The 23,891-nt window shown below is 31.7% G+C and overlaps 1 protein-coding gene across 1 annotated transcript in view; it reads left to right on the forward strand.

Annotated features, from left to right (window-relative positions):
• LOC145276891 (cartilage oligomeric matrix protein-like) overlaps positions 1–23,891 on the forward strand; it is a 131,823-nt gene that overhangs the window by 74,085 nt on the left and 33,847 nt on the right. The window contains exons 7-11 of the mRNA XM_080128326.1: positions 8,969–9,145; positions 16,377–16,600; positions 17,747–17,887; positions 18,685–18,759; positions 21,901–22,053. Coding sequence (XP_079984452.1) covers positions 8,969–9,145; positions 16,377–16,600; positions 17,747–17,887; positions 18,685–18,759; positions 21,901–22,053 — 770 coding nt within the window. The remainder of the gene's footprint in view (positions 1–8,968; positions 9,146–16,376; positions 16,601–17,746; positions 17,888–18,684; positions 18,760–21,900; positions 22,054–23,891) is intronic.

The raw sequence follows: 23,891 nt of genomic DNA on the forward strand, positions 1-23,891 counted from the left end.
GGTTTTATTATTTATAAATGTTCGGATATAAGAGCTTTATTATTTATAAATGTTCAGATATAAGAGGTTTTATTATTTATAAATGTTCGGATATAAGAGCTTTATTATTTATAAATGTTCAGATATAAGAGGTTTTATTATTTATAAATGTTCAGATATAAGAGCTTTATTATTTATAAATGTTCAGATATAAGAGGTTTTATTATTTATAAATGTTCGGATATAAGAGCTTCATTATTTATAAATGTTCGGATATAAGAGCTTCATTATTTATAAATGTTCGGATATAAGAGCTTTATTATTTATAAATGTTCGGATATAAGAGCTTCATTATTTATAAATGTCCGGATATAAGAGCTTTATTATTTATAAATGTTCGGATATAAGAGCTTTATTATTTATAAATGTTCGGATATAACAGCTTTCATTATTTATAAATGTACGGATATGAGAGCTTTATTATTTATAAATGTTCGGATATAACCTTTATAATTTATAAATGTTCGGATATAAGAGTTTTTATTATTTATAAATGTCCGGATATAAGAGCTTTATTATTTGTAAATGTCCGGATATAAGAGCTTTATTATTTATAAATGTTCAATATAAGAGCTTTATTATTTATAAATGTTCAATATAAGAGCTTTATTATTTATAAATGTCCGGATATAAGAGCTTTATTATTTATAAATGTTCGGATATAAGAGCTTTTATTATTTATAAATGTTCGGATATAAGAGCTTTATTATTTATAAATGTTCGGATATAACAGCTTTATTATTTATAAATGTCCGGATATAAGAGCTTTATTATTTATAAATGTCCGGATATAAAAGCTTTAATTATTCATAAATGTTCGGATATAAGAGCTTTATAATTTATAAATGTTCAGATATAAGACCTTTATAATTTATAAATGTTCGGATATAAGACCTTTATAATTTATAAATTTCCGGATATGAGAGCTTCATAATTTATAAATGTTCGGATATAAGAGCTTTATTATTTATAAATGTTCGGATACAAGAGTTTTATTATTTATAAAAGTTTGGATATAAGAACTTTTATTATTTATAAATGTTCGGATATAACAGCTTTATTATTTATAAATGCCGGATATAAGAGCTTTATTATTTATAAATGTCCGGATATAAGAGCTTTTATTATTTATAAATGTTCGGATATAAGAGCTTTATTATTTATAAATGTTCGGATATAAGAGCTTTATTATTTATAAATGTTCGGATATAAGAGCTTTTATTATTTATAAATGCCGGATATAAGAGCTTTATTATTTATAAATGTCCGGATATAAGAGCTTTATAATTTATAAATGTTCGGATATAAGAGCTTTATAATTTATAAATGTCCGGATATGAGACCTTTATAATTTATAAATGTCCGGATATGAGAGCTTCATAATTTATAAATGTTCGGATATAAGACCTTTTTAATTTATAAATATTCAGATATAAGAGCCTTTATAATTTATAAATGTCCGGATATAAGAGCTTTATAATTTATAAATGTTCGGATATAAGAGCTTTATAATTTATAAATGTTCGGATATAAGAGCTTCATTATTTATAAATGTTCGGATATAAGAGCTTTATTATTTATAACTGTTCGGATACAAGAGTTTTTTCCAATTGGACATAAATAATCCTATATTCAATTTCGAATAATTTTGTTTATTTTACATATATTCTCTAGCATTTGGTAGGAATCCCTACCCCCCAGCTTGTATAAAATAATAAGAAAATTAAAATGAAATAAAATAAACTCATGAAATGTATAAATAACTCACACACACGTATATAAAATAGTTAAATGCATTGTACATACAACCAAGTTTGTTAAATGAAACAAGGATGTTTTCATAATCGATTGGACATTTTGAATTTTTAACTTTCTAAAGAGAAATAAGGAGTTTTTAAAATTGGAATTTAAAGCATTCAAGATTTAAAGTTTGATATATATTTGAGAATATGAAAATAGATCTGTTCAAACTTGAATAATATGTCTTAATTAGTTTTACTCATATATATATATATATATATATATATATATATATATATATATATATATATATATATATATATATATACTAGCACTGTACCTGGCGTTGGCCGAGGGTTGAGGTGAAGAATAACTAAAGCACAACAATAGTAACAGCTGATTGTTGTTAACAACATCAATAATTAAGTATAATTGAAAAAAAATATGAAAAATGTTTTCTGTCATAATCTCAACTTTAAAACATAACGCCACACATGAACGCATGGAAAAGAGTCCGAAAAAAATACTGACTTGGATTTATTTTCATCAAAAATAGTCGATTTGTTGTCATCAGTGGTATTTATTTGCTTCCCTACTGAGCAAATTAGGCATAAGGCCGATTTCTAATGTGGAGCGAGAGGGAGGGGAAAGGGGACCACCGGGAGCTGGATAGTGACAATTGGTATGAAGGGTTGCCTCTACATTGACCAAGGTCTGATATATGGGGTTAACCCCACATATGGTCTTTGCTTGCAGTATCTGTCGGAACAGATACTACACTTTGATCTTGTCGCCCAGCAGTGCGAGTTAAATATTACATAAAAAATAAGAAAACATAAAGGTGTTCAAAGTCTTATTTTGAAAACGAAATTCCTGTACGAGTTAAAAATTAATTTTTGTGCTCGAAATCTTTAGCTGATAAAATAATTCTCCAGCTATGAAACGGCAAATATATTTAAAGAATTATTTCTTTTTTTTTCAATAAAAAAACAAAAGCAAACAATTATTTCAATGTTTTAAATATTTTTTTTAATGAATTTTGTTAGTTTAGGTTCTATTTTATGGACGTAACTTAAATTATTTTTTATAAATATTTATTTTTACTACATTTATTACGTACAGACACCAGTGTTTCATGATTATGCAATCTTGAGTGTAGGAGATACTAATTACTGTTTAATCCGCAGGATATAAACAGTAAATTAGTCATATAATGTTCAACAACAGAGGCCGCAACATCGCTTTACACCTATTTTGACAGCTTATTATATCCAAAAGGCCGATCGTATAGAGGCGATAAAACATCTTATACAAACCGGGTAAAAAGAAATTGAAATATTTGTGATTTTTGTGAAACTTTAACAATAAGTTTTTTTGAGTTTTCAGGGATCACAATATGGGCGTTACCTCCCATTTGAAAATTCATACATTTCAGATTTGCATGGAATTTAATGACCACACTGGATCTAGTTGAATTTGAACTCAGAATAATAGATCTAATCATCAGCAATGATATATATTATGCCAATCATTTACAATTTATTCGGTTATGTCTCCAATCGTCTTCGTCATATTGCTTTCTCTTATCACGGTTATTCATGGTTATTATGGGATGTCATGATATTAAGGGATGTTATGAATGATCCATCTGGAAATGTAGAATGAAAGAAAGCAGTTTGTATGTGCGTGCTTTTTGTTGTTTTTTGTTTCGTTTCTTTTTGCATACACGCAATTTAACAAAGTGAAACGTGAAGAGATGTTAGCTGAATAAATTGTTTATAGCAATTTAATCACTTTTCCATCTTGTAAATATTTACACACACGCACACATACACACACACACACACACACATATATATGTATATATATGTATATATATATATGTATATATGTATATATATGTATGTATATATGTATGTATATATATATATATATATATATATATATATATATATATCCATCCAGTGGGGGTTGTGGGGAAAGCTGTTCGTCCCTATCCTAACATAACTTTGCTAGTCGCATTTACTGACCCAATTAGTATATATTTCTGTCGCCAAAACCACACATTTACTCAGCGTGTACTTAGTGGCCAGTTCTCATCAAAATTTATGATAAAAAAATATCAGGAGATGATGTCATTAGAAAAAAAAGAATGTTATTTTTTATTACCAAAAATCAGAGAATTATTCAATTTTAATAAAGTTTCATATAAGCAACACAAATTTTCACCTTTAACGATTTGCAAAAAATGTGAATTTGCATCAAATTAACAGACATGAAATGTATCCTAATTTATGTTTTTACTGTTAAAGATGACTGTTTATCATTTTATTTGATGACATTTGAACTAAGGCAAGTTAAAAAATAACACTGCTGGAACAATTCTTTCTTAGCGATTCTAAGCAATATTTTACTAATCTTGGTCAGGAAGTTAGTGCCTATCTTGTTTATATTATTCGACATTCTGTTACTATTTCTTTCACACACCGTCAATTTCTATATATGCTTTAAGATCGTTTTTCAGAAAAATAAAAGGGTGAAGGGGCATCCGCAATGTTGCTCAAAATCTGTGTACTATAATAATGCAAAATTATTTGAAATGGCTGTCAAAAAAAGAGAGTGCTGAAAATTTAGAAAGACTTGTTATCACTGAGAATCTAAAGAACTTCATTTGTTATTGCTAGTAAACCGGCGTTGATAATGTGAAGGAATAACTGTAGTGACATGTTGCATATGGAAAGGAATCCTGCACTATTCTTCGATAGGCTTGGCAAAGGTCACAACTCTGTACATAAAACTCGGCTAACGATCTACTTGTATGAACTTACCTGGAAGTTGAAAAATTACCTTTGTATGACCAGTGTCCAAGAACTTTGGTGAAAGAACTAATCCACAAAATTGTTGCTTCATAATTCTGCTTTTGCTCTTTGCTAGAATCTTTCAATCACTATATTTATCTAGCGATGGCCTGCCACCTCAAAAGTGTTAAACTTTTCTCTGGCTAACAATATGGAGTTAAATAATCCCGTTCTACTGCAGATATCCTAATGGTTATCACTGAACGTATATACATGTAGAAAGTAGTAGTGCTTGATATATCCAAAACCTTTGAATAGCTCTGGTATGAAAACCTTTTCGGGAAAATTGATTTCTATGGTATTGCTGGACGAATATTTAATATAATTAAAGCCTTTTTAGTTATACATCTACACAACAGTACATTAATATCCTATGAATGTTTATTATTTCTAATCTACATAAATGATCTCTCTGATGCAATCGCTTCTGATAGGGATAATGTTGTTGATCATCTGATGCACTAATCTCGACATGTGGGCAAATAAAATGCACACACATGCAAAACAATGACTGAGTCCTTATACTGCAGCCTGCTCTGTAACTCCAGTGCAGTTCTTTAAAATAGTGCGAGCATGTATGATAGATTTAGGTTCTCCATCTTGGAGGATACTTGTAATAGTTCGTCTGCATGTTCAGCAATAGATGCACATTGCAGGAACTGATCTGATCCGCCACTGAACAGGACCACAAGTCTGTGTAGTTCCGCCAAAACAGACTAAGACATTGACACACTGAATGAGGTTAGAAATACATGCTTACATTTAACGCTACCAAGACTAAGCTATTTTTCTTTTAACAATCATAAGAAACCTTTCTAACCATCTGTTGCCACAGCTGATAGCACCTTTCCCAAGAGTCAAACGTTTAAATACTTTGGCCTAATATTCACAGGCAACAAGAATTAGAATAAATACATAGAATATACTGTCAAGTCTGCTGCAAAGAAAAAAGCAAAGAAAAAAGAGGGGTAAAACAAAATGGGAAAAGAAGAGACTACATAAACACAAATGTACAAATTCATTCAAGCAAGAAGACCAGACATAATCATAGTCAACCAGAAGGAAAAGTATCGGCTAAGTAATAGATTGCGTTGTCTTAGCGATTCATACGATGATTATAAAGGAGGCAAAAAAAACATTAACTTTGTCAGAGGGTTAAAGGGAATATAGAACAATAAAAAAAATCTACAGTAATACTAAAATTGTAGAAAAACTAGGTACAGTTCCGCAAATGTGAAAAAAAACTTTAAAGAGGAGATTGATCCATACTAACCACTACACAATCTTCAAGTGCAGAAACTAACCAACATAGTTAACTAACATTAACCAACATAGTTAACTAACATTAACCAACATAGTTAACTAACATTAACCAACTGCATGTAAGTTGAAATAGAATAACCTTATGTAAACAGAACTAAAAATATAAAAAGAATATTACACAAACTTAAACTATAAGCCCTCTGCCCAAATGCAGTGGCATTAATATCGGGTTTGACAAAATGGAAAGATCGAGGAGGGATACTTCCATTGGAAGGGCACAAAAAATATTGAAATTCTGAGGAGGTTTATAGCCATGCAAATTCTAGAGAAAATCAAGTCATTATCCACAAAAAATGCTAAGATATTTACAACATAAAAATAAGGCTTATAGTATTCGAAACTTATTATCATTTAGACTTCTGGGAATACCACATAAGTTTTCAAGTGAGCAGTCAATGGAATGAGAATTCCTGGCAATTAAGCAATAATACTAATAAATTCTAACTTTATATCCCTTAAAAACTGGAACCTAACCCTCTTCAAGAAAACCCTTAAAAATATGCAGTGCCACAAACATCGGTTAATACCACGGAAAGTAGTCGTGAAGGATCTGCTAGGATGGAAAGACTAAAGAAGTGAACTAAAGAAGTGAACGGATCTGGATGAGCACTGGAATGTTGAAGAGGTTTATTTTCACTCAGAGAAAAAAAAACCGGCAGTTGTCAGCGAGATATCACTGGTGAACGGCTGGTGCGAGAACATTAAATGATAATGGAAAGAAGCGAATAATACTGGAAATCTGGGGAGAACTGCAGACACTCAGACTCCAGGGAAAACCACTACTTTTTATCAGTGGAAAATCACTGCAAGTGATAAAAAATGCTAAAAATCATTTCCAAACTGATTTTGTTTCTTTTCTTAACTTCGAATTGTATGGCTACAAAGCCATTGTAATGCCGTTAGCCATTTACATATGAAATTAATTTTTTATATGAAGTCGGTAGATAAAGTTTTATGGCGAATGTCACTCTCCCTGGAAAAACATCCTATTCTGCTGCCCTAACCCTCTAGACAAAAGTTGGATCTGCCCTTGTTGTTATTAGTAGTAGTTGTCGTAGTAGTTGTAGTACATAAGTAATATTTAAGCTGAATAAATTGTTTGCAACATTTTTATGTCTTTTCCATGCTGTCATTATTCAAAATATTTTCAGAGACTTATATCAATAATTTCTGGTAACATTGCAACATTGATTAGAGGATATGTGACAATGTGTTATGAAATGTTATCAAGTGTTCTAAACTGTTATCAAGTGTGGCTAAAATAATATTCTAATATCTGGAATTGACCTATAAATCTCTTTCCATTCTTGGTGAAAATCTTTTTATTCAATCTAAGAATAGTCTATAACTCAAAAAACTTTCTGACAACCCGTATGGATTTACATAATCCTGTTTTGCTGCTGGTATAGCATACAGTGAATAAGGCAATTAAGCCAGAGCAATATTATATTTTCAAAGTTTTTGAGAAGTCTGGCATGAAGATTTTCTCAATAAAATTAATTTGTGCAGTATTACTGTATTTAATGCAGTATTAAATGAATTTGTGCAGTATTACTGGATGAATTTTTAATATAATCAGATCATTCTTAGTTTAAAGAAAGATCTACGCATCTAAACAGCATCACATTAATGTGGGTGTTTCCCAAGGATCGATCCTTTAATCTTTATTATTTCTGATCTTCATAAATGACCTTTTTGCAATCAAGTCTGAGGTGGATGTATTTGCTGATGACACCACACTCTATCCAAGGCAATGGCTAAATCCTTTAAAAAATGACCTCCAGTCCATAGTGGATTACGGCTACATTTAATGCTATATAAAGACAAAGCTTCTTTTTTAACAATTATAAGAAACTTTTTCACACATCGATGCCATGGCTGATAGCAACATTTCCAAGAATACATTTAAACTCGTCGGTTTAAAACTCAGAGGTAACATGAATTGAAATAAATACATAAAACACTGCTAAGTCTGCTGCAAAGAAAGTGGACTCCTTCTACCGAACTAAAAAAACTTTTCACGCTTGCTAGTATCCTATGCCTTTATAAAGCCATGATTCGTCTATTCTTGGAGTATTGTTGCCACATTTGGTTTGGTGTATAAACTACTCGTCTTTCTCTCTAGGACAAGATTAAAAAAAGAGCTTTCGGTTAATTAGTTAACCGAAAGCTCTTTTTTTAATCTTGTCCCATCACTGCAACGTTGTATCATCTTGCTTGTTTTACGAGTACTTCAATGGAATATGTCCCAACAAACTCGTTACACTTATACTCCCTCAATGTAAATGTTCCCAACTAACCCAACAAATAGAAAAGCTATACCCTTCACCGTAAAAAATATTATTGTTAAAATTTCACAAAATGGTAGGTATCTGAATTTTCACTTATCTTCGCCTGTATTGATTTAAAATTGATTTAAACTACATATAGCCCACATCATCCATCTTTACGCCTAGTAAATCTGTTCCAAAATTCATAATGACAATTAGTTTACATAAGAATCCTATCGATAGAAATATATAAACATATACACATACCTAATTTCATATAGAGATTACTGCTTTTCATAACAACAAAAAGGGCGATCTTCAAAATAAAAGCTTGGTCGCTATTAATCTATTGCTTCCTCACAATGCTACATGTGACTCAAGATAAAGATAATTGCTGGCTGTAGTCATTACTGAACCCCACATAGGGTTCAATCCCCCCAAAGGAACAATCTTGATTGAGCCAAAAAATGAACTGCTTTTGTTTAAAAGGATTTCTTCCCCTCAAACCGAGGACAAAACAGATACTACACTAAAACTGTGTTATCTAGATTCATGCTTTTGATTGTTTTATCGTTTATCTTTATCTCTTTCTTTCTTTCTCCCCCCTCTCTCGCTCTCTTTCGCTTTCTTACACAGTTTCAGCCACAGTCCGTTTTTTTTTTTTTTTCAAAATAATGAAATATAGATTTCATACAACAAGCAAAAGTATGTTAATTATTTTCTATAATTTCCCTTTAGGAACACCCATTGAACCAGGCAATTTGCGACGCTGTTCTTCAAATCCATGTTTTCAAGGCGTACGTTGTATCGACACCGAAGAAGGAGTTCGATGTGGCCCTTGCCCACCCGGTTTTTATGGTGATGGCAAAACATGCACAGCTTATTTAACTTGTAATGACAGACCATGTTATGCAGGTAAGAATCAAATTACTTATCTACTTGTTGAATAACACCACACACTTGGAAAGAAAATTTATCAAAATATATGAATGTTATATTTTTATTATTATGGAAAAATGGTTTGAGTAAACTTTTTGTTGTTGTCAAATTTGACTTGAATGATATTAAATAAAATGAATCTTTATTTACATGTGTCGTCAGATTATCTTGGTGGTTCATCATGTATCAACAGTTGTCCTCTTTGGCCTTCTGAAGCAAAATTTAGTAGGCAAAAAACAAAAAAAAAAAAATCAGGAACACAGATAGGAAATAGTCAGTATCGCCCACCTCTAGAAGAGAGGGATTTCTTGTCTGTAATAATCGTGGAGAAAGAAGAAGACAGAAAAAAACAGAGAGAAAAAAACTCGCTTCTCGCAGACACGTGATTCGTCATAAAGAACGATCCAATCGCCAGAACCACCTACACACAATCTGCAGGACGGCTCTTGACTGCTTTCCAATGATCTGCCTTTATAGCGGCCGGGAATTATGTATTGGCATAATTGTTCGAGAACAGACAGATTCTATGATAATTGCATGGGGTAAACGTTAATAAAGACCCATGGACGCCATCTTGGAACTCTCTCTTCTGCTCAGGCCGAAACACAACAGACGTATCCGAGGTATGCTCTCTATTTCCCCTCATTTCGGTTATTGCTAATTCTGCTACACCTTCTTTAGAAAACGTTATAAGAATTTCAAACTGGATTCACAGTAGATATTTCCTTATCAGGTATCTTCATTTTATTAGGAATTAAACTCTTAACCAACGCCTATATCCACTTGGCTATGTGTCCACAATTAACTAATATTCGATAAATAACTATTATTAAAAAGCATGAACCAAAAATACTAATGGATTAAATAAATATGTTCAGTTCAAAGAACGAAGAGTAAATGTCTTCGATCAGACAAAGGAGACAAAATGTCACTTAAAAACATGTGGTGATGTCCGGTGACAACCCCAAAGACAAGAATAAGTTCTAATATTGGGAAATATTATGAGAAAGAGAAAAAATGCGAATAAGATTGATGCCCTCTTCCCAATTTTCATGTCTAGATGCGGTGAAGTCATTTCAGTTTTCAATTTTTATTTGCTTTAACTTTTTTTGAACTTATCAGAAAAAATGTAGTAAACTCTTCAATTAAAATATAAGTTATCCTCCTTGTTAATTTTGATTGTTCCCTATTACTAGTTGTCCAGGCATTTTTAATGAATTGTAGCAAGGTACATTATTATAGTGCCAAGAACATAGTACACCAATAACTGATGAAAATTGTTTAGTCAGAATCAAAGTTCGATGTTTCAGCTTAAATGTTACTTAGGTCTAACTTTTAAAATTTCCCAAATAATTTAATATTCTACATCCAAAAATTAGCAGGTTAATGGGTGGATGATAACACATCATTAAACAGTATAGATTAAACTATAAATGAGCTATAAATAGTAACATTATGTGTGAATTCATTTTTAAACGATAGTTCTTCCTCCTTTGCTTTCATCAAAAAGAAATCAAACATCACAACTCATTATATTCTCTTTTATGTCTACTATCTATATTTCGAATTCCGTAAAAATCCGCTCAGTAGCTCTTGAATTTATGAGTATATTTATTTTAAAGTGTGTGTGTTTGGGGTGAATGGTCAATCTATTCACTTATATCTTTCAAATATATGCAAAATATAACTCATTTAACCCCTTTGTCTTCGAAAATAAATGCATGCATGAATTTCAAAACTGCTGGACAGATTTTTTTATGAAATTTGGAAGTATATACGACTCTATGTGTGTGTACGCGCGTGTGTGTGTGTAACAAGCTATGTTGGATTTATATTTAGGGAGGCAAAGCGGCAGAATCCACCCTATAAAAATAAATCTACTTATAAAAGTTACTTTTTCGCCTTCAATATACTGTTGCATCTGGTGTTATCTCCACCCCCACGGGCAACATCGTTTAATCTTCCTAGTATATATTTATAATTTTAAAGTTGGAATCCCTGTCTGTTTATTCAGGTTTCCTTTTAAGCTTTTACATATCAACTTACATAACTATGTTTTGTGAAAGTATATTATCTTGTGCACTTGAAGAGAGAAAATAATATTGTGGGGTCTGCACTGGAATTGTGCCAGAAATTTTTATTTTATTAAACTTATAATTTACAAATGGAGATACCATATCATGATATCAAGATATCCTTTAGATATCCTTAATCAACGTAGATTGCATATTGGTCAAATAGGTTATAGGACTGTAGTGTCTTCATTAGCGCTTCGCAGTCACAAAAAGAAAATGCAACGTTTTATTTTCTTTATTACTTGAAAAATTATATGTAAAAAAAAGAATAGAAATATTAATTGGAGATGCACAACTTTAGACAGAAATATATAAAGGTTCTTCATTTATTCTCGTGGAATACCAGATTTGCCTGAGGGTGAGATTATAATTTCATCGTTTCATTTCCTTCAATCAATGTCACTTGACTTATTTATACATCCTACCACCAATTCAAACGACATAAAGGACGGGTCAGCCCAAAGAGTTTTAACTATTAATAGCTATGACCGAAATTATGTTTGCATAGCCAAATAATATCTGTATAAATAAATGTTATCCCTATATATAATAAAAATGTCGCAGTTTTTCCCTTCTGAACCAAAATATCTTAAGTTTACAACAACAGATGCCACATTCAAATTTCTTATGCCTAGCCTATTAGCCACTATCTTTGTCACTTTATAAAGACTTTTCTGACATATCCAGGTGTTCAAATAAAATCCAAGATTCCTCCCGAGCTGCATTATCGCATTAACTTACAGAGAAAGTAGTCCCGATTTTTCCCCCTATTGCTGACGTCCTTCTACTGATCCCCATGAACACCGCCAGGATTTATATACATATATATATATATATATGGATATTGTGGTTACACCCTTCGTAACTGATTCATCAACTAATAGTCCGTTGATTCGAAAAATAATAAATTCATAACATTCCTGCTATTCTGATTGGCTTAGATCAGACCGATCCCTTATTCCAGATTACAATTCTGTAAACTAAAACGAACGTGCGAGCCGTTATCAAACATGGTGTTTACCGATACAGGGGGCCAGCCTTTTACATTAAATAAAGCGATTACTAAACAGCACAGAGGTATTTACTTCTCACTCCCTTTCTCACTCTATCCCTCTCTCCTTCTCTCTCTCTCTCTCTCTCTCTCTCTAAATGTGTTTAGAGGGAGAAAGAGACAGAGACAGAGTTAGAGCGAGAGTTACATATACGAGAATATACGCTTTATTCTTTTTAATGTATTCCTTGATTTGCTTATGGTTGTTTTTATAAACAGCTTAACTTTAAAGGGGTTTCGTGTGGCACATTTTTGTTTCTTTGACTTTCTTCAGCTTACAAATTTTCTGATCAAATATGTTGGCTGAAAATTCTAAAGCTTAAAACTGTTCATCAGGTTCAAACTAAATAGATTTTCAGAATTTTTTTATAACGTTTGCCTTCAATTTTTTAATATACCGTTCAAATTTACTGGTAAATATAATTCTCCAATAAAATTAATCTTATTGTTAATCACCGTACAAGATGACTTTAGTGCTTTCTACAACATCGATTTGTTGCGTTTCTTCAACGTATGCAAATTTATAATTGAAAGGTCCGACCCAGTATCCGACTGTAATTTCACGAATTTATTAAATATCTTCATTCACGTAAATTTTGGTCTAATTGGGACCATGCTTAAGAAAGATTAAGATGTTGGTTTACGTTGCATTTGAACTTCTGCATATCAGTACAGTTTGGGAAGCAGGCAGCAGGAAGAGAATTCCAAAGTCTAGCTGTTCTAAGGAAGAAGCTGTTAGAGTAAAATACTTTCTAACATTTAAGGACCTCAAGAGTGAAAGGGTGTGATTTTGTTGCTAAGCGGGTTGTTGTATGTCGAAGGGGCACAAGTGCAATGAATTCATCAGAGTATATTCCATTGAAATACTTGTAAAACAGGCGTTTGCTTACACAATGCCACAAATGAATGGGTATTCAAATGTATTGAATAGAGTTGAAAATCTATAAGGAGCACACCTGGAATAAAATGGGTATCCTGTAAACAGTATATATCCCCACCGAGGCGTTGAAGGTCGTGTGCAACTCGAAGTTTACGAGCGGCGTCTCTCAACCTTTGAACTTTTAACTAGCTAATCCAAAGGCCATTGTGATAACTCAGAACGAATATTGACGGTGTCAAGATACCGACAGCTATCTCCAATGAACCATGAGTCATCTCTGTGATGATGAGCTCGTTTGGAGAGAGACAGCCGATCTTTAGAGGGAAGGTCAGTTTGATAGCCCTATATAATGTTGCATGCACCTTAATAGGAGTCCACCAACCATAAAGTGTTTTTTTTTTTAATTTTTACTAAATCTGTATCATTAAAAAAAGCTGCAGGTGGAAATATATATTGCCTCTTCCAACATATTCTATAAAACTTTTACCATTCTCTCTATTTCTCACAACAATAAAAAAAAAAAAGTCTTCCAGCAGATCTAAAGTGTTTAGGATTTGTGATATCTTTTTATGTACGTATTTAAAAGAGTAGACGCCTCTATAATTTCTTTTCGTAAGACTCTTCATCATTGCTTCTTGGTCTGATGTGATCTTGTATAATCCTTCACTTTATTAAAAAGGGGCTACTTTTTCTGTCTTTTTTTCTCATCCAATGGGCTTCTTTCTCTTTGCTTGTTCGTTGTAGTGGCGGGCGAAATAGGTGATGAAGGGAACAGCATTTCAGTTTTCATTGGGGATAAAGGCATTTTGGGAGCGTTGCAAGGGTTAGGTTTAGATGACTTAGCTTTTAGTGTACTTGGGGACCCAATTGAAATTATTTGAGAATCTCCCTACTTGGAATAAAAAATCTAACAGGGGCGGTACCATTTTTGTCAGGGAGCATTTTTCTTTGGAGGAGAGGAAACAAGTTTAGTTTTAAAATGATCTGGAAACTGTGTGTGTTTTTTTTTTCTCGTCATCTAATTTTTCTTTCAGCTTCAAGAGCTCTTTAAATTTGTTCTACCACAGTCAGGGCTTTACTAGTCCTAATATTAATAATAATATTAATATTTTTTCCTTATTGAAGATTTGAGCATAGGACTAGGGAGAGAGATTGGGATGGAGAGACACCTATTAAGTTCTTTCTGGTGATATTCTTTTGACGAATTGCATTATTATATATTCGTCAGGAGTTGTTGTCTTTTTTTAAGAGTTTTCTGTGGGGATAAATGAAGCCTCTCTTATTCTTCCCGCCTTTGGGGTCCAGGTGTTCTAATACTTTGTTTTTAGGATTTACTTGGGCTGGAACCACCCTGTGGTAAGGTGCCCCACTTTCACAGGCTACCACAATGAGAAATTTCTCATCTCCGGTTTTTGTGTAATGGGGGATCTTGGAAAAAGCTTGTTTAAAAGAATTTCAAACGACTAGACACCATTATATCTATCTAGGTTACTCCCAGTTATATGTTTATATTTTAAGAATAAAGCAGCAAGATTAAATAGTTTAAATGTTGGACGTTTCAGAGAAAGTAAAATATTTGTGAGTTAAAGAAGGAACACTTGCTTTTCCGATTAATAACACATTAGGAGAGAACATCCCTGATCACGTTAGGCATAGGTGTATTTTGTCGTAAATAAGAGGTTGTGTCGCTAAAAGTAACGTGAAGTAACCTGAAGTAACGTGAAGTAACGTGTAAACGTAACAAAATAAAGTAGAATAGTCATAGTACTGACTATTACGAAGGATGATTTTTCTTTTTCAATTCTCAAAGAAATTGCGGCGGGGTTCATAAAACTGGTTCAAAAGTGACTGTATTTTATTTTCGAAAAAATAAAAAAAAATTAATGTTATGAGGGCTCGCCCATGCATAAGATATGAAATCGTTTGAACTGTATAAATAGACCGAGAGGTACCGACTCGTGTGATGTGTGTACGACTGCTTTTGTTCGATTGTTCATAACACGCTTATCCTTTTTTTTTAACTATATTATCGTTATATTTGTTATTTTTATTGTTAAAGTTGTTGGTGTATTTCTTTCTTCTTCCTTCGACCTATTATTGAGTGGAACCGGATTATTATTTTCTTTTTGCTTCCCGCCGGCCACGACGTCTGCCATTTGTGTGCCACCGAAGAAAAATACCGTGGAAATGACTTGTTAAGCCCCTGATAATTTGGAATGGATAAATCCATTGACAGTAAAAATTCATTGCAACTGTTGGCGTAAGGGTGGAAACATAGACCAGATTGAAAGAATGCAACACTTGGTGTGCCCTCTTTTAAAAAAAATTTAAATGAAGAAGATTGTGTTGCTCTTTCAAAAAAAGAGATAATCACCTCCGAATGCTTACGCAGGGTGGAATACTTAGAAAGATGGAGGACGACGGTATCTGTTTTCGAGGTTCCAGTTGTACTCCTAATGTTAAGTAGCGTTTTCGCATTGTTTTCGTGACATCTATAAACCTCTTAAATTATATATCCGATATGTTTCTATTAGACACAACTTTTTCGCAACGAAAATAAAGTGAAGTAAATATTGAGAGTTTAAAGACTCCAATAAAGTTTTGATAAAAAAAAATGTGTTTGATTGTAAGAGGAAGTTAGGTACACGTGTTTGTTTCGGCTGGCATCGCCTGCATTTACGTATGTTCAAATAGAATGCGCATGAAGATATGTATTTGTATATTAGCGTGTCTCTATTTTGTTAGGAAAACAATGTGTACTGTATATACAATAGCTTGTGAAAGTCTCTCGTCATGTATACACTACTTACTAAGAGTCGTTCGGACAAGAGTGGGGAGCACACAGGATTATGTTGTGTGCACGACTGTTGTACCTGGAAGAAAGAAAAGACCAAGAAAGAAAGCTGTATGTTTTGAGGGTTTTTTTTATAGTACACGCAAGATATATGGACTGAATATTTATTGTACTTTAGTTGATTGAAAGAAACTGCCAATAATCGATATGCATAATCAACATTTACTGCCGCTACAATTTCTTCAGCGCATTATAATTTTCGATAATCTGTAAAGCTGTTTTATATTTATATTATCTGCAAGAAATGAAAATTCCTTATCTGTAATTATTGTAGAATGATTAAAAGAGTAACATTTTACAAAACATCAAACATTTAATTGTTAAAAATAAATATTTGTCTGTTTTAGGTGTCCAATGCACTGACACGAGAAGCGGATTTGTATGTGGCCTTTGTCCATCGCCCTTGGTTGGAGATGGAACATTGCACGGTTGCCATCCCGCACGAAAGACCTGCGACTCTGCTCCATGTTTCCCAGGTGTCACCTGTACGGATGCACCATCCGGTTATCGTTGTGGTTCTTGTCCAACTGGTTACACAGGAAATGGCACTTATTGTGAAGATGTCGATGAAGTAATGTCAACTTAGAATCACATTTCAATATTTTTGGGACAAATATCATTTTCAAACTTAATATAATATCGATGTCATTTGACGAAGTTTATCGTAAAACTTGTTGTAAATTGGAACATAAATGAAGTTATAAAATTATTCAGCAACTGAAAGAAACTGATTTAGCCTAACCAAAACGCTGTGCTTTCTATAATGTAAATAAAACACATATTTTTAGATGTACCTTGTCTTACAGGGACATTAGTATTACAATTAAAAATCAAATGTCTTCAAGTTTTACCATTCGAATCGAGATAATATAGTTCAGATAGGTTCATATAGGAGTCAATTTCCAAAACAAAGATGAAGCTCAAAATTAAATATTTAAAAACTGCAATAGAACTATTAGTGAGTAAATGACGTATTAAACCACGGTTATATAATTACGATGTTGGAACAAATAATTTTGTACATGTCAAAATCAGAACAGAAGCGGATTTAAATCAGCAAAGTTTTGATAAACAGAACTTGATATATTTTAGAATTGCATCAATAAATCGCATTCTTGTTGGTAATGCTCTATAAGTACTCATTTGGTTTTGTTAAATGAAAAACATTTATTCTTAATTGCATCTTATTCAATATTTCTCTTCATTAGCCATACTTATCATTATTCGTGTTATTCGCGTTATGATGCAATTCATTTCATCACAATTAAGAGACAAGAAAAAAATATGATGTTTGTAATAAATAAATGTAAATTGCTTTACGGTTGCTTTCTATAGAAAACAATGTTATTCTAAATCTATTTTAGAATTATTGTGTTGTTAAGGTTAGGAAAGTCGTATCATTGCAAATATGGTGTCATGCTAAACTCAGTCCTTTCAGCTGTAAGCCTAATTGCTTTGTCGAATTTACATATAGTCCTTACTTTCATTCTTACTAAAAATCCAAATAAATCCATACTAGATCTCAAATCTTGAATAACTTCTTTATAAAGATAAACATAACAATTACTTGCATCCTTTAATGCTAAGATTTTTTGTAATATGTGTAACCATTTATCGGCTGTTAAGGTAAAATTGCTAGAATTCCTTGTAAAAGAAGTCTATTTCGACGCGGTTTGAACTCAAACGTCCATCTGATAAACGTCCTTCCATTTTTCAGTGCCAATTCACTCGTCCGTGCGACCGAAAAGCAATTTGCACAAATTTGTCACCAGGATTTACTTGTACACCTTGCCCACCTGGGTACACGAGTCCTCCAATCAGCCAGGTTGGAATTGCATCAGCTCAACAGACGAGACAGGTAAATGTGGAATATATTTCAATTTTTATTGATTCAAAATAGTTTACTCCTTTTCTTTCATTCAGCAATGTTATACCACATTCCGTTCTACGCGAATATAAAAAAAACATCTAGTATTAAACATTTTCGTCCTTTTGACTAACTAGAACCCCTTTTATCTTTGATATTTAGCTAACATGAATTGATGAAAAGTGATTCAGCCAACTTATGAGAAATACCAGAGAAAATTGGAATGATAAACGTGTTGATTGGAATTTTACACATGAAAATCAAATGTATAGTTTCTTATTGAAAATTACAGGAGTACCGTTTAGAATTAAATTGTCTGTTAAATTTAGCACCTCATTAAATTGTCTGTTAAATATAGAACCTCATTAAATTGTCTGTTAAATATAGCATCTCATTAAATTGTCTGTTAAATAAAATTAAATTGTCTGTTAAATATAGCACCTCATAGCTATAAAGCTATATATAGACATTACATATATCTAGATACTTTCCCAGAATGTGTAAAGGGTTTGATTTTCTGACGTGTAATATGCTATATTATTTTAACTTAAAATTGCATCATCGAAATTATATCTCTATAGATATAAAAGGTTGGTCTCTTTTTCAATGAAACTTTTCCATGAGAATGTGAAATATTTTTTAACATCACCAGGATACACTTTGATTTTATAATGTTTAAAGGATTTGAAAGATGAATATTTTTTAATCAAATTTACAAGTTAGAATCAAACATCATTCCTGAAAGATTGATTTAGATATTGATTAAATGATTATTGGTCCGTTTTCAGGTTTGTCGTGACATCGATGAATGCCAAATCAACAATGGCGGTTGCGTTCCCCATTCAAGATGCATCAATACTCCGGTAAGGTTTCGATTAGTTTGCCGAAATGCGACATTATTTGAGCTCTTTTTACTTGCATTCACCTAAGCATCAGATTTGGTGATTTTTTTTTTTTCGTTTCAAGTTAAAAATTATAAAATAGATGTTTCATCTGAGTGTCTTTCCCACTGAAAAATGCCGTTTTTTTTAAATCACGAAACCATTTTCGCGATAAAATGAACTCAACGAAATAAAAAAAAATACGAGACTTAGAAGAATTAATAACTCGTTTACATCGTTTTTTAAAAGGCAAAATTAAATAATTTGGAATAAAGGATAAATATATGTGTTTTATATAGAAGCATTTATGAAAAATTGTTATCTATTTTTATATTTAAACGAAAAGAAGTTATTGTAATTTTTTATATTTTAAAATTTCATTTAAAAATAAAATTGTATACAAGTGCTTGAATGCTTGATATAATTAAAAGAAGATATATGATTAAAACATCAAATGTTTCTAAAAATATAATTAACAAAATAAAATTATAGCTGAATGTAACAAAAACTTACTCGAAAATCTCATGTTAATAAAATAATTTATTCACTATAAAAGTAAATAATAAAATCTTAAGATTCACTAATTAATAGTATTCTATCTGAACGGCATCTCGACGGAGCTTTTCTGGTAATGACGAGACGCCTGCACGTCCATGAACTAGTCTGGACAAAATATAAACAGCAGACAAAGAAATGTTGTCTCCTCAGTGATTAAAGCCAAAAGAGGAAAATAGGGAGGAGGATTGTGGCGAGCATGTTGCCTCCCGCCACGATCGAGTATAGAAAGCAGTAAATAGTTTATAACGAGATTGAACATTTGTTTCAGATTCAAACTCATTCGTTAATTGTTATCAGACAACGTCTGTGCAACACACGAAAATACACATGCACGCACGTTGCTATATCAGAAATCATTATTTTATTCAACCAATCAGAGGAAATTGACTTGAAAGTAAAACTTTTAATATCTATGACCACGTAACTTAAACAACTAATGGTTGAACGGCCCGTAGTTACGTGATCCTGAAAACCCATTCTGTAAGAAAAGAGGTTATATATATATATACATATATATATATATATATATATATACATATACATATATATATATATATATATATATATATATATATATATATATATATATATATATATATATATATATATATATATAGTTATTTTTGTACATATAGAAATTAGTGCTTCATGCTTACGTAATCATCAATGTAGAATGTGACAATTCCTACCAGGCGGGAGATTCGAACCGAGCTACAAAGCTATCATTGACTTCATTTGCTAAGTCATTATCTCCGGTCGCTTAACAATTGCCACGAGAATTAAGGGAATTTAACAATCCATAAACGCCAAATGCGGACAAAAACAGTAAACAGACGAGAGGGTTAAAATGAGGGAAATCATGAATGTTGTTTAAACGCTAGTTGACTGCTCTTAAGTTTTTATTTCCCAGCGAGTACTCAATTTTAATACTTTTTAAAGTGGCTTAATAATTATAAATACTAATTATTTTTTAATATACCTACTGACACTAGTACTTTATGCTTTCGCAATCAGTGTAGGAAGGTACAATTTCTACCAGTCGAGAGATTCGAATATATATATATATATATATATATATATATATATATATATATATATATATATATATATATAAAGCTGAACGTCTGTGTGTGTATCTGGTCACGAATAGGTTCCTATATGGTTGACTATTATAGAAAACTGATCACATATAATGATAGAAGATGTATCGAGACATGGGTATGTTTGATCTGACATAATGATGATTCATTAAAATTGTGGGGTCTGCTTGCACGCCTTCTTCCGTGGTCCGGAGTATCCAGTTGTTGCTTTTGTTTGCGTCATGCAAGGGAGCATTATCCCGCATAAAAATAATGGTTCTTCTCAACGTCAACTTTTGCTTCTTCATGGTTCAAATTCTCCTTCAGAAAAAGCTATGTAAGCATTTGTCATTTTTACACCTTCTGGAACTCTCCATTAGCCAACTAAATCCCAGCCCAAATCATTATCCCACCACCACCTTGTTGGCACCTTAAACGCTGATGACGATGTCGTCCATCTAGGATCCATCCCTTGCTCCAGCGATCTGGGCCATCAAGAGTGACACGCACTTCATCCGTGAAGAAAACTTTGGAAAAATCCGTTTACATGTTGTCTTCTGCCCATTTCAATCGGTTTTGTATGTGATATTGCTTTAATGGAGGCTTTGTCACAGGCTAAACAGACTTTGTCACTTCTTTCAGAAGACGACATCGAGTACTTTTTGAGACATTCTTCAATCTGACTTGGTCAAAAACTTCTCGGTTTGTCTGCCCAGGGTTTTTATCAACTTCACGTTAAATTTGGAGTAGAGAACGGCGTGAAACAACTCTAGATTTACCTTTATCAGCTCTCTTACGTACCTTTGTAGGGTCCTTGACAAAGTTCTTCACAATTTGATGTTACCTTCCTATCATTTTCGATATTTCGAGGGTAGTTTTACCTTTTGCTAGCTGTTCTGTAATAGTACTCTTTTTACAACTACTCAAACCACCTTTACAACCCATTTTATTGACGAAACAAACTGCCTTGTTAATAATTTGACACACCTCAATTATCGTGGATTCAGCAATTACGATGGCAAGTTGTTTAGATTGCACGGAACAGTACGAAAATTTCACAGTGCATGCAGCTCATCATTGCCAACGTTTCCGAAGCTTTTGATACGAAACTACCGGTAAGTTTCTGAAACTGGTAAAAAAATTGTCATCTCGTTAATAATTTGACACGCAGTATATATATATATATATATATATATATATATATATATATATATATATATATATATATATATATATATATTTAACTTTACTATTTATTAATAAAATAAACTTCATTATTCATTTTTAGAGTCAAATATAATCAATTTTTTTCCACAATCGAAGAGCAATTTACGGTATAGATTTTTAATTTTTTCCTAATATTTTGTTTGTTACCAATTAGAGGAAGTGCAAGTCAAACTTTGAATATCAAGTTAGATTTAATTTAATATCATTTCATATTTGTTATAAAGTGTTCTTCTAATTTCTCATTTATAAATTTCTTCAGGGATCCTTCAGGTGCAGTGATTGTGAACATGGTTACATTGGCAACCAAACAGTTGGTTGTAAAAGTCAAATTAATACGTGTTTAATTGGAGGAGAGTGTCACGAAAATGCTCGATGTATTCACCGACAAGAATCTAGCACACACGAATGTCAAGTAAGTAACAAAAAATATTTCTGATAAAAAAAAATGCATTATATTCTTCATTTCCATTTGCAAAATTTTCACAAAACACATTTTCATAATAAAACATGTTTGACTATAGATTATTGAAAAAAGATGCATGTTTTTCAACTCCATTACTTATCTTTATATTTATAAAATAATCAAAGATATTAACATCTGGTGTCGCACAAGCGTCTCATTTTGATTAACTTTAATTCCGACATTTTTAACACGAGATGCATGAAAAATAAAACATTGAAATTGCAATAAGTTTTAGTTATGCTTTTTTCTGTAATCTTCGTTGCTAAATGTTTTGTAATTAAAGTCTTCAATTTCCTACGAAATGGAATTTTGTTGATATATATATATATATATATATATATATATATATATATATATATATATATATATATATATTAATATGAAAAACAGATTGGAGCTGGAAAGACCGGAACGCTCAACGTTTCGCCCGATTTATGCGGGCTTTTTCAAGAGGAGTCGTCATTGACGAGAAGGTTGGAAGATTTGGGCCTATATATAATGATGGGGGGGAGCAGCTCCAGTCTATTTTTCATATCGTCGGATTTCATCCAGCTTAACTATCATATATATATATATATATATATATATATATATATATATATATATATATATATATATACATACATACAGGATGACAAAAGTAAGCAGACAGCGTTGTCTCATTACATATACTTGTACATGTTCGTGATCTTAACATTTATTTAGAGATCACGTATACTTACAACTATAAGACAACGCTGTCCACCTACTTTTGGTTCACCCTATATATATATATATATATATATATATATATATATATATATATATATATATATACCCAAGGTATATATAAAGGTATTCCAGAATAATAACTAATGAATGTAACGAGGTTATTAAGAGTGTTCAATAAAAGAAGAACAAGATATATTTTTATAAATATAAACTAATAATTCACATGGTCACGACATGTTTCAGACAAATAGTCAGTTAAAACCAGAAGTCCTCTCCAGGCAACTTAATAAATGGTTGCTTTCCACAGAAGAAAAAAGTCCTCAAATGAATAAAAAAGAAATAGTTCCATTTACTTAAAATAAAATATAAAATTAAAGAGAGGGGGACATAGGTATATATGACATATATACTGCAAACATTAAAAAAAGGCAGGAGAAAAAATAAAGAAAAAGGAAAGAAAAAGAAAAAAGACGGCAAGTGCAGTAAATATTTTCAGTGGGGAAAAGGAGGTACTAGAAAAGTATTAGACAAAAGATGAAAGGGAATTATATGCTTTCAGAAAGTGGAGGAGAAGGTAGATAAAGACAACCAAAAAACATATGCAAGAAGAGAAAGAAAAGATTGGATTGGAGACGGGTTATAAATGCGATCCGAAATTAAGGTAGATCATTTGGTTTAACCATCCCTTTTACTTAATGATTAAAACAAACCTAAGAAAAACATCTCTTCACCTTATCAACTTACATTTTCCACCGAGTAATATCCTTCACAAAATTTTCAACAGAAATACTGTCAAATTAAGTTATAGCTGTAGTGGCAATCTAGAAAAAATTATTTAAAAACATAATAAGAAAATATTAAATGACAAAAAGGAAGCCAACATAAATGAACCCATACATCTTGTAATTGTTTAAATAAATCAGAATTCTCCTTAAGATGCAATTGTTTAATCATATCCGCAATGAAGAAAGCAACAATTACCACTAAGGAAACCCCAAATATAAATAAATATTATATTTGTATGAGTACAGGGAGAGATTCTACGGTTATAAATGTTATTTTATTAATCCCAATTA

This window comes from Euprymna scolopes, chromosome 5 (genome assembly GCF_053919585.1).
Source record: "Euprymna scolopes isolate OS-2025 chromosome 5, ASM5391958v1, whole genome shotgun sequence".
NCBI lineage: Eukaryota > Metazoa > Mollusca > Cephalopoda > Sepiida > Sepiolidae > Euprymna > Euprymna scolopes.